The 11,491-nt window shown below is 34.1% G+C and overlaps 1 protein-coding gene across 1 annotated transcript; it reads right to left on the reverse strand.

The window, feature by feature from the left end:
* Positions 1 to 2,927: 2,927 nt before the first annotated feature.
* LOC105338052 (pyroglutamylated RF-amide peptide receptor-like) lies at positions 2,928 to 4,433 on the reverse strand. The gene has a single exon (XM_011443022.4). It carries the CDS (start codon positions 4,172 to 4,174, stop codon positions 3,137 to 3,139), a length of 1,038 nt encoding a protein of 345 aa, XP_011441324.2. The 5' UTR covers positions 4,175 to 4,433; the 3' UTR covers positions 2,928 to 3,136.
* Positions 4,434 to 11,491: the final 7,058 nt, after the last annotated feature.

Genomic DNA, 11,491 nt, shown 5'->3' on the forward strand with positions numbered 1-11,491 from the left:
GATTAACCTTACCTACACGCAAACTCTGTGAAAACAATAAGTACCATTAAATTCTTCTGATATTGTCTCTTTACTTGTTTCTAAATGTCTTCGTAGCACGCCACCGACTTCGGAAAATCAAGTATGTAAAATTTACTTCGAGATCAAGAGTCGCCATTTTTACATGTAAACAAACTGCACCACTTCACTTTGCGGGGCTTGTGATGGTGTTTTAAGACTATCAGAGGCAAGTAAAGAGACTAATATGCTTATGCGCATTCTTGTAATGAGTTGCTTTAAATGGAGATGTTATGCTTGATTTGGGTATTAAAGATATATCACTTAGTTTTATATCATACTTACTTATATCTTAAACAGTAATGTAAGTGTGAGGAATGTTTCCAAATATACCTATTGCAACAATTTTACTTCAACTACACATCGTACCACTGTTAATACTATCATAATTATTTAAACATAGAGTCATGGTGACGCACAAACCCATGATTTACAAAATACGGAATTTTTACACGATTTCAACATTTTATATATGTTATGAAAAGATAAACTTTTAAAAAATTACATAGTTCAAAAAATAAATCAAATTAAAAAGAGAAAATTAGAATTAAGCGTTGGGCCAACACATAAATATTGAGTTTCCAGCAGTCTTTTATTGAGACATAATGTCTTCAAAAAGTATTATATGTGTTAAGATGAACTCTCTATAGATACATATTTTTTACCACAGACATCGAATAGCTCCAAATTCAAATTCCTCTCAGAGTACCAATCCAACTGTATTTATTTTTAAACAGCAATTACAGTCTTAATGTTTGAATGACATGTAAAATGATGTGATATGTAGTATTGTTTGGAATCTAAAACTTTATATTCTTACATAATGTGTACTGCAGTAGTGTTGAGTATGAAATGCTTAATACGCAATACATGCGATCTACCTGAAAAAAGTATAGCCGGCATGATATCTAAGTGTAGTTTTCAAAATGCTACTACGCAAACATAAATAAGCTTTCAAAAACGATGGTATGTTTATATTTGGTGTAAATCTCAAGGCATGGAGAAGAACCAGTGATCGAATTTAACTGAAAATGCTTGGTATATATTCGTGGAATATGTATAGCAATAAACATCTTTCAAAGACAACTTCCAAAGTTAACTTAAATGGATAAAAGTCAAACATTAACAATCAGTCTGATGATAAACGCCTGCTATAAGTGACTGAAATGCTTACATTTTTATCTAAAAGTGCAGACTGTAAAGTCGAGATACCCCACGAAAGTATAGCCGATTATCCTTAAAAACCCGCATTTTTGATTAGCGCTTTCCATACATTGGTTCTCATTCAGTATAATAAAAAAAATAGTGCCCGTTTAGGATAAAAAACGGCAATCGGTTTTTAGAACGCAGTTCGCAATTGAATAGTGAACTAGTTCGCAATTAAAAATTTAGAATTCACATTTGGGGCCCGAAATCAGGGGCATCTACTAGTGGTATTTCACTACCACTGTGAAAATATGGTGATGGAGTTATATCTAGTTTTTTAAGAATCGGGCTTAAATGCAATGCTTCGCGTCGGTTGACAATAGTTTTCTCGGGGTGTCAATTTCAACTCTTACCCTCCTAAACGGGCACTATTTATATGTTGTTAAATAGGCCACATATAACTCTAATAATTGCTATACGCATGAATAAGTAGACATACGACTGTGTAAGCTTGTGGTTATAATGTCTAATTGAAGGATCAACGATTTGTGGTCATATACAAGTGACGAAATGAAATTTTTTTTATGTATACCTAACTTTGAATTATTTTCTATCTTGAAATTAAACTGTCAGGTCGAAACGGAATTTCAATCCTGGTTTTCCGCAGCTCTTCCCAATATTTAGAATAGATGAATGAGTATAAATTATGTTGATTAAAGAAAAAAATCTATTTCCTCCACAAAGGGGAAACATATCAAATTCCTTGATGTAAAAAATTGGCTCCATCACTACAAGGATATGTGCTAAAAAATGCACGTGCCTTTACCGGGAATATGAGACAGACTTACATAATGAGGTAATCAATGTCAGGTTAATGTGTCTTTTAATAATGTAACAGGTTAATTCCTTTTTTATTCCAGATGTTTTATTGGTTATCGTATTAAAAATTCAGACAACAATTTTTTCCGACTTCAAGGAAGGCGCTATTACATTTGTATCTCTCGACCCCAGCCCATCCTTAAAGTAGGCATCATAAAGTGTTGATCAGTCACTGTGTTTAAAGAAATCAAAATATCATAGCTTAAAAAAATGAGTGAATATGTTCGAAAAATCCGCCCAGTCTGCTTTATCTGATTGTATTGCAGCACTAGTAGCTGATAACTGAGTAGGGTAGGGCAATACTAAATCATGTTTATACAAGTATTAAATATATCTTACTTTTCCAACGACCAAAATGCTACATGTATCAACAAATTTTAAACTGTGAGGTTTATTGGTGTTACAGTTCAATTCATTAATATACATGTATTCCTCATACAATATTATGCATTTATTAAATGACATTCTGCGACAGAATTCACAAAAAGTTTTAAGAACAGGCAATAGAGCTTAGGACCTAAGGACCTCAGACAGACCCCTGTCCAGGATCTCCGAATTTTAGATGACAATCACATTTATATCGACAGGTGTCCCATACTTCAGGTGGTATGGGACACCTGTCGATATAAATGTGAATAAAAGTACAATATAATCGAAATACTTTCACCGGTTTACAAAATTTGATCAAAAATTAAGATTTAAAATATTTTGAAAAGTTAAAAATTATAAAAGCCCCGGTGGGATTCGAACTCATGGGTTACAGATCCGTAGGCAACCCTCTAACTCATTGCGCTACGCTGTTAGCTAACTGATATAGAAAAAAGAATAAGAAATTGAAAATAATAATTGGTTTCATTGTTTATTTCGATAGAAAGTAAGTCACAATATGGAGGTGTCACATACCACCTTAAGTTAATAACCAAGAATAATCACTAAATGAACTTAAAACAACTGTATTGTACAAAATGAAATATAAATAAAAACGTTTTAAGTCTTCTTAATATCAGTCCAAAGAAAGAAAACGGGTTGATAAGATTCTTGAATTGATAACAGTTCATACAGTTGACGTCACCGTCACCTGTCGTCTGCGCAAAATGGCTGATCGTCTGCAAGAAAGCATCTGCTTAAGTTCCGCCGAAAACAGGTCGTCCATGAACGCATAAACGATTGGATTGGCAATGTTATTGACAACAAAAAACATATCGACAAATCGGAGTCCTAGCAGCATTCCAGAAGACTGCGTGTCCCAGAACCGGTCGGAGGTAGTCTCAAACAAAAACAAGATCATCTTTGGCACAAAACAACAGAAAAAGATGGCGGTTATCAACATAAACATCAGCGTCACTTTATAAACTTTCAGTCGGTGTTCTTTTAATTTACTGCTCCTAGTCGTTGTGATTTTAGTTGATTTTGTGTAGCGGAAATAAATCTGTTTACCCACTTTCACATAGAGAACAAGTAACAGACAAACAATTACTGCAATCATCGACGTCAAGATGGCGCTGTGAATAAGAGAAAACGTTTTCCAGTCGGCAGAGGTTAGTCTACGACAGGCATTTCCTGTGATGTTTACTTTCTCTATTTCAACCAAATCTAATCCGTAAGTAAAATAAGACGGAACAGAGACGATGACAGATCCAAGGAAAGCAAGTACAACTAAGAGACGTTTCCATGGAAGCGACATCTGGCGGCCGAGAGGTTTACAGATCTTCAGGTAGCGCTGGACGGCAATCACCGGTAACAGTAATACAGACATGACAGTTGTCAGATACCCAAGGAACCAGCCACATTTACACAACGTCTCGTCATTGTAATTCACAGGGAATAGATTGAAGGACAAGTTAAATCCAGCGGAGAAACTGACAGAGAAGGCGTCCACCAGTGCTAGGTACGGGACAAAATATCGACCCTCACCCTCCCCGCCCAGTCGGACAGTGTACACAAACACGACAATAGCGTTACCAAGGACTCCAATGAAGATACAGAGCGCCAAGAAGACGGTGTTTGGGAGGAGGACCCTAGAGATCTCCTTGCTTATCTCCGCGAGGCGTACCTCCTCTGAAAGATTACCGGAAGTGTCCACGATGTCCATCTAGCGCCTCATGTGTAAAGACGAGGCGAAGGAAAGTGAACTGGCAGTTGTTGTGTTCAACAGGAAGAAAGACCCCAGGACGAATTGCTTTTTGCTGATGCGTAAACCTGTAGATAACATCGATTGGGTTTTTTGTTTTGTTTTTTTTGTTTCATAAAAAAACTATATCATTCATGTGGTAATTAACCAATACTTACAACACGGAAATACATTGTTAAACTGGTTTTTTTTTTAAATTAGATGACTTCTAGATGTACATTCATACTTTTGTGATCTCTTTTTAAGTATTATGATGTTCATTCGTATATTTTTAATGATACCCTTTGTGTAATACTACATTAAATAAAAAGATTCAGGGGGATTTTAATACTTTTTCTATTACTCTAAAAATTTAAAAAGTCCATTATATATAATATATAAGTTTATGATACATAAAAAGTATATACGTAATATATTTAAATCAATATTTTTTCTTGCTATTTATAAACAAGAGGCCCATGGGGCCACATCGCTCACCTGAGCATCAATGACTTCATATGGGCGTTCAAAGGATATTGTGCCATATAGCCCCTCGGTAGAATAACGAAAATAAATATTGTAAAGTGTTCGAATTTTACACTTATTTTTGCATGCACTTAATATTTGACATTGTACCTTTCTACCATTTTTACCGAAAATAAAAATTCCTATGCAAGATATAAAACTAATCTTTTGGTAGGGGTACACTGTTATTTTCCAATTCCGTATATTTTCGTTCTGCCCACCCGACCCCCCCCCCCCCCCCCCACACACACACACTTTATAAAGCGATCAAAATATATGAGAGCAGAAATCTACATTTTCTTACTCAACTACTTACCAGTCATTGTATTTTTAAAACAAATACATGTATATTATAATAGTTATTGTATTTTATTTAAAAAATTCCTATAGATGTGAAGAAAAAAATTGTACTTCAGTTCAGTGCGCTTAATTCCTTAAATCAAAAACATTCAAAAACTACTTTAATCTTCCTTATAACCTTACTCAATTGATTGATGAATACATTTGAGAGAAAAAAGTTGTCACGTGACAAACTCAACAAAACACATTGCATTAATCAGCCATTACGCAAACCAAGAGATGTTTGTGAAACATTTATGCCCCCCCCCCCCCCCGAAGTATGGAATACCGAACCCGAAGTTATGAATTGATTGAAACGCGCATTTCCTTTATTATTATTTTCGTAATAACTCAGACTTGAAACAGAATAAGCCCATAAATTTTGCAATTTATATTTTCCTTTCCATGAGGATTATTTATGCTAAATTACATTGAATTCGACTCAGTACGTAGTTCTTGAGAATAAGATTTTAAAAAATGCAGCCCCCTTTTCTTACATAAAGATAGGACTTTAATATCTGCAATTTATACTTGCCATCCTTAAGGATACTTTGTGGTAACTTTGGTTGAAATTGGCCAAGCAGTTTTAGAGAAGAAGTTCAAAATGTAAAAAGTTTACAGACGGACAGACGGGCGACGGACAAAATGTGATCAGAATAACTCACTTGAGCTTTCAGCTCAGGTGAGCTAAAAGGTGTGTCTAATTACATGTATACACCTGTATTGACATCTTCGAGTGTGCTTCAAACAATAAAATGCTTTCTTTGATGATTCATGCGGGTTATTAAGGTAGCGATCATTGCAGAAAAGAATTTACATAACCTGCTAATGCAGCTTAATATGTATTTTTTCTGTAATGTCCCAACCTTTATATCCCGCATGAATCACCAAATGAAGCATTTTATTGTTTAAATAATTCATTTTTAAGTCCATATTGACAGAATTTTACGCGCGTGGATTTGTACTTAAACTCATCTTCCAATAAAAGGTAATGGTTGATTTGCCATATTTAACAATCGTTGAAAATTTCGCACTTTCATAACGAGAATTAAATTTTTAAAATATATTTCTGTGAAACTATACATCACTAGATATGTAAAATCAATAAAGAGTTTATTTAAATGAAATAAAGGCAGACAAGCCAGCTACCTTCTTTTTTAAAAGCTTATGACAGAGTAATTGATCTTTTTTTTCATCAGATAATCATGTGTCGGTTCGATTAAATGCTGAATTATTTAGTCATAGAGCAAAGCTTGGCAATTCAGCTGAAAATGCCATTTACGGTGAATTTTGATTAAAAATTTCTTCCATTAATTTTTTTTTTTGTCAAACGCTGAAGCACTATATCAAAAGTGTTCAGAGTTTAACAAATGGTTACCGCTTCTAGCATTCGCAAAATTGTGTTGAGTCTTTTTAATTTTTTTCAGCGATTTAAAACAAACATACATACATTGTACTTATAAGCATAATCTTACGCCTTACAAGTTGTATCCAGAACAGTCGGAACATTTTCCTAACTGGTGTTTCCACATCCGACAAATCGGGCTTCTAATCTAAAAGTACTTGCAGTCCAGCTGACGTTAATCTTATATTTTGATGTATTCAAGAAAAAATAGAGTTTAACAGGGCAATAGAAGATTACGTTTTCTACAGATTTGTCTTGTTAATTTGACTGCATACAGATTTTAAAATGTTATATCTGACGATCTTTTTTGATTCAGAATTGCCAATTTTCATTGGATTGGGTTGTGTTTGTGTTTTACCAATTCATAAAACTTGTGTAATTAAATTCGCAAATCCCATATTATTCTATACAGTATACCACTTAAATTGCTTGAATCTTGAATCGTTGCTCCGACACAAGGCAATGAAACAGTTCATTTTTAAAATTGTTTTGAAGCCGAGTAGCTCAAAAGATGAATAAGATATTAGAAAATATACTATTTATATAAAAAAAAATAGATACATTTGCATGAAATATTCAAGATAGAATACGATGTACCCATAATATGCAAAATTCGATACAAATGAAAATACGTTTTGTTTCGGTTCACCCGACTGTTTTGTACACCATATGGCGATTATTTAGTACACCCAATTGTCAACAATCATAGATTCAAAAATAACAACTCACCAATAGTGTTCCTAATACTTTTTTGTTGCACACACTAGCAATCAAATTATCATTGCGAAAAGCATAACTTCATAACAGATAATCGCGTTGCATTGATTATTATAATCAAATTCTGACACAATAGGCCTCATTCACACCACAACTGGCCGTGCGTGCGTTTGGTGTCTATAAGCAGGTTCTAATGAAAAATCTTGTGAGACACGCAAGTGCATTTTACGACTTTGGAAGGACGGTTTCCTTGCGAGATGTAAAACCTGTAAACCCATGTCCAGTTGTACTTCACTTAAGGAACCCGTGGGATAACCTTACGATTTGACTTGCACGAATGATGCAAGGAGATCTCACTTGTTCCTTGCGTTATATGTACGTTTACTGCAAGTCGCTTGTGCTCACCATCAACATATTAAGCCTCAGCCACAACTGACCGTACGTGATAAATGACTTCCAAGTGACCTACAAAGAGAATTTTAATATTACTGTCATTCACATCGCTAACGTACGTTTGTTGCACAATAAACGTAAGACTCAAGTACGGCTCATATGGGCATCGCACGTTGCGAGTGGCAACCCGTCTACAAACAAAATTGTACGTGACACCTACGACTGGCACGTCAAACGTCCGTTTGTCTTACGTTGCATTCTTAACCATTTCAGCACGATTTATAACGCTATGATCAGCTACGGACGCCAAGACTGACAAACCCGTAAAACACACAATCACCAAACACGTACGGCCAGTTGTAAATGAGAGTTTAGCTTACAGCTAGACTTTAATTTATTTTTCAAAGCCAAGGCAAAGTTACAAATTCAAGCTATAGCAAGTGTCTGATAAAGAATATGGGATTGTGTCCCTGTAAATGTACATGTACAGGTATACATATTTTGGTCTGTGTTTAATAGGCAACTCATAACTCCAACAATGGCGACATGTATTTGTAGACAAAATGACCGAGAAATTGTAACTGTGTAAAATTATGGTTCTAATGTTTCAAATGTTAATTACTCACAAATAAAAAAAGGATCATAATATCTTTGTATTATTTTAATTTCGAAATTTGATTATATCTTCTTTCTATGTAATTATTTTAATTGAAGTGTCAGGAATTTATTTCGTATCCTTTGTAGTTTTAACTAATACTTTAGATTGAAAATTACTTAAAATTTCACTAGTTCAACAAACTTCTTCCTTTCAGAGAGAGAAAAATAAAGCATCAAATTCCTTTATGTAAAATCAAAGGCGATATGATACAAGGATATGTGCTAATAAAGTCGCGTTCGTTTACCGGGGAAATGAGACAGACTTACAAATGTGGGTCATATTGCTCAGCGTTGTCAAACTCATTCATAAGTGTTAATAATTTTAAAGGATGATTTCTATCTATGCATGATGTTTGATAGATTATCATACGAAATTATCAGACAGCAATGATGTTTCCCGTCCTCACGGAAGACGTAATTGGATTTACACGTCCCTTTCCCACAATACATCAAGTTTAAAGTATTGTCTATTGTACAATTTAGTATTACAATTAACATGGTGCATCACGTGAAATGTATATTTTACCTGTTGATAGTTTATATGCATTAAATAGCCCTGATCACACCACCATGCATCTATGATAGCTTGATAAACAAAACTTTATGGAAACAGTATGATATGATTTGAAAAAAACAATTCAATCTTTGGTTTATAAATTAAGAACACTGTATATGCACTTACATGAATACAGGGCGATTATAAGATTAATATTATATTCGTAACAATGTGAATAAATACTCAAACAGCAGTATATTTTGTCTTTTACAAGTGTGACATTGGGTTCTTTCCCAATTATCTCCAATAATTCTTCCGCAGTCCCGATCAAATATATTTTAGTTCAACATTTCTCCTTTGTTCGCGAAAGAAAATTTCGCGTTTATTTGCGGAACTATGCTTTGCGGTTTTTGCCAAAAGTTACTATTGAAATGTTTTGCGAAAGTAAAGCGGTTATATTACAAAAGTTACGCTTTTATTCTCAAATTTTGAATTGATTCCCAAAAATTACTTGTTTTTGCAAACGTTTTGCTTTTATTCGCGAAAGATACGCGTTGATTTGCAAAAGCTTCGCGTTATAATCGCGATTAATTACGCTTTTATAAGCTGTACGGGTTTTTGTATATTTTCACTAGATTTCATTTATAAAAAAAACCCCAAAAACAAACGACTTAGGAGAACTCGTAAATCAACGGAAAATGAAAAAATATCGCATTAACATAAGCATGACCATTATTTGAGTTTATGATGATGTCTCTGAAATGATATAAAGTGATCAATAATTCATATCTCTTAAAAGAACTACAGAAGACCCTAAATTATTCTTTTTTCATTAAATGAAGCAATTTATTAGCGAAAGTCTAGCATTTTTTTCGCGATAGTTGCGCGTTCATATGCGACTTTTATGCGTTTTATCGCGAAAGTTACGCGTTACGCAATATCATTATCACAATGGTTGCTAGTTATTTGCGAAATAAACTTCAAATGCAATTGCTTAGGTTTGAATCACAGGGACCAAGCCCGTTTTAACATTAATTTCAATGTAACCATAAATAAAGAAAGGGGTCGAACCCTGACCCAAATAAAAAAACTACCAGCTCGCTTCAAAAGTCTAATAAATCAATTAATTTTTAAAACACTCGCAATATGCATGTATTTTCATAAAAGTAATGTCTGAGATACACTCATGCCGAATTTCAAGTTGATGGGTCTTAAAATAGCGGAGATATACGTCATTATTCTCTCGAAGCCGCCAATTTATTTTTACTCGGACATTTACCGGTCCAAGGATCACGATCATGGGATTTTGCCTCTGACAACAGCAGTATTGCAACAAGTCGAGAAACCTTCGCACTCATCTTTTAAAATCTCACATCAAATGCACGCTACTTACATACAAAAACTCCGATAAAATATCTTAAATACTCTCCATACTGAACTTGTATTCATACATTGTTATAATAGCTTCTTTTTTAAGACTGACGAATAGGTACCAAGAGTTGTGCATGTGAAACTCATAATAATATAATGAAAATGATATAATTGATGGCGTTAAACATGTTACCATGTTGACTAGACGGAGACACTGTATATTAAGTATTTATCTGAATGGTTGAGTTATTGTTTTTTCAAACAAATGCCTGTATGTCTTATCATCAAAAAAATGTTTCAATTATCTAATATATTACGATGATCTTTTCCTGTGCGGAATGTTCGGGCTTTAGATCAAAGAAAAAAAGCGGGAATTTTTTGACATACTTTTAAAAATTATCGCACAACTAAAAATTAAATCCACAGAACATCAATTAAGTTTCTATCATTTCAATTTAAATCAGATTAAAAAACAAGTTATGTTTTGAACAGTATAACGTTGATGATCATCAAATGTCTGGATCAACAGATTAACGCTGAGTGATAATCTATCGATAACCTAGTCTACAGAAATAATCTGTTACAAGGTTCCTGTTTCCGCTATATAAATATATTATAATAGTTCCCATGAAGGTTAAAACCAATGTATGCAATAGATCCAGTATTTTTTATCCCATGAGGGTCCGAATAATAATTTTGTTTGCCAGGGATTATGGGAGGGGGGTTAAGTTATCCGAGGCCTTTTGTGTACTTGAAAAGTTTTAAATTCACCAAGAAGGGGTCGTGAGCACCAGCCCCACCCCCACCCCCCCCCCCCCCCCAATCTTCCTCCCACTTATTTCTACATCTGCGCATACAACGTACAATTTCAGTGTAAACATATATTGCGTTATTGTCCCTTTCCAGCTAAGAGTGATAATAATTTGCCAGAAGAAATCTCAATAATTACTTAATGTTTCTCCAGTCGAGAGTTGTCGTTCATGCCATGGCTAGGGTCACTGAACCTGTTAAAATGGTTTGTGACTATATACAATGTATATAACAACAAAAGATGTGAGCACAATTTCGTATCACTCCCTTAATAGACAAAATATTCAAAATAAGAGCACAAAAAATTGAGTTGCAGCATTCATATTGTGTTCACCATTTTAATTTATAAATATTTCGAATGTAGTGAGGTAGGTTTTACAAAAATAAGTGGGTACGTAAGTGATGACAATTTTTTAATCGTTTTCAAAAATGTTATCTTCTATAATTTATACAGTGTAATTTGATAACAGTTTAAACCCTCCCACTCCCTGCTAATTTTATTTCCTCGTCTTTAAGTACTACAGATGACCAGCGTAGATCAGGAAGACCGCGCACTAGTATCTCATTGAAGGCCATTTCCGTTACA

This window comes from Magallana gigas, chromosome 7 (genome assembly GCF_963853765.1).
Source record: "Magallana gigas chromosome 7, xbMagGiga1.1, whole genome shotgun sequence".
Classification (NCBI taxonomy): Eukaryota; Metazoa; Mollusca; class Bivalvia; order Ostreida; family Ostreidae; genus Magallana; species Magallana gigas.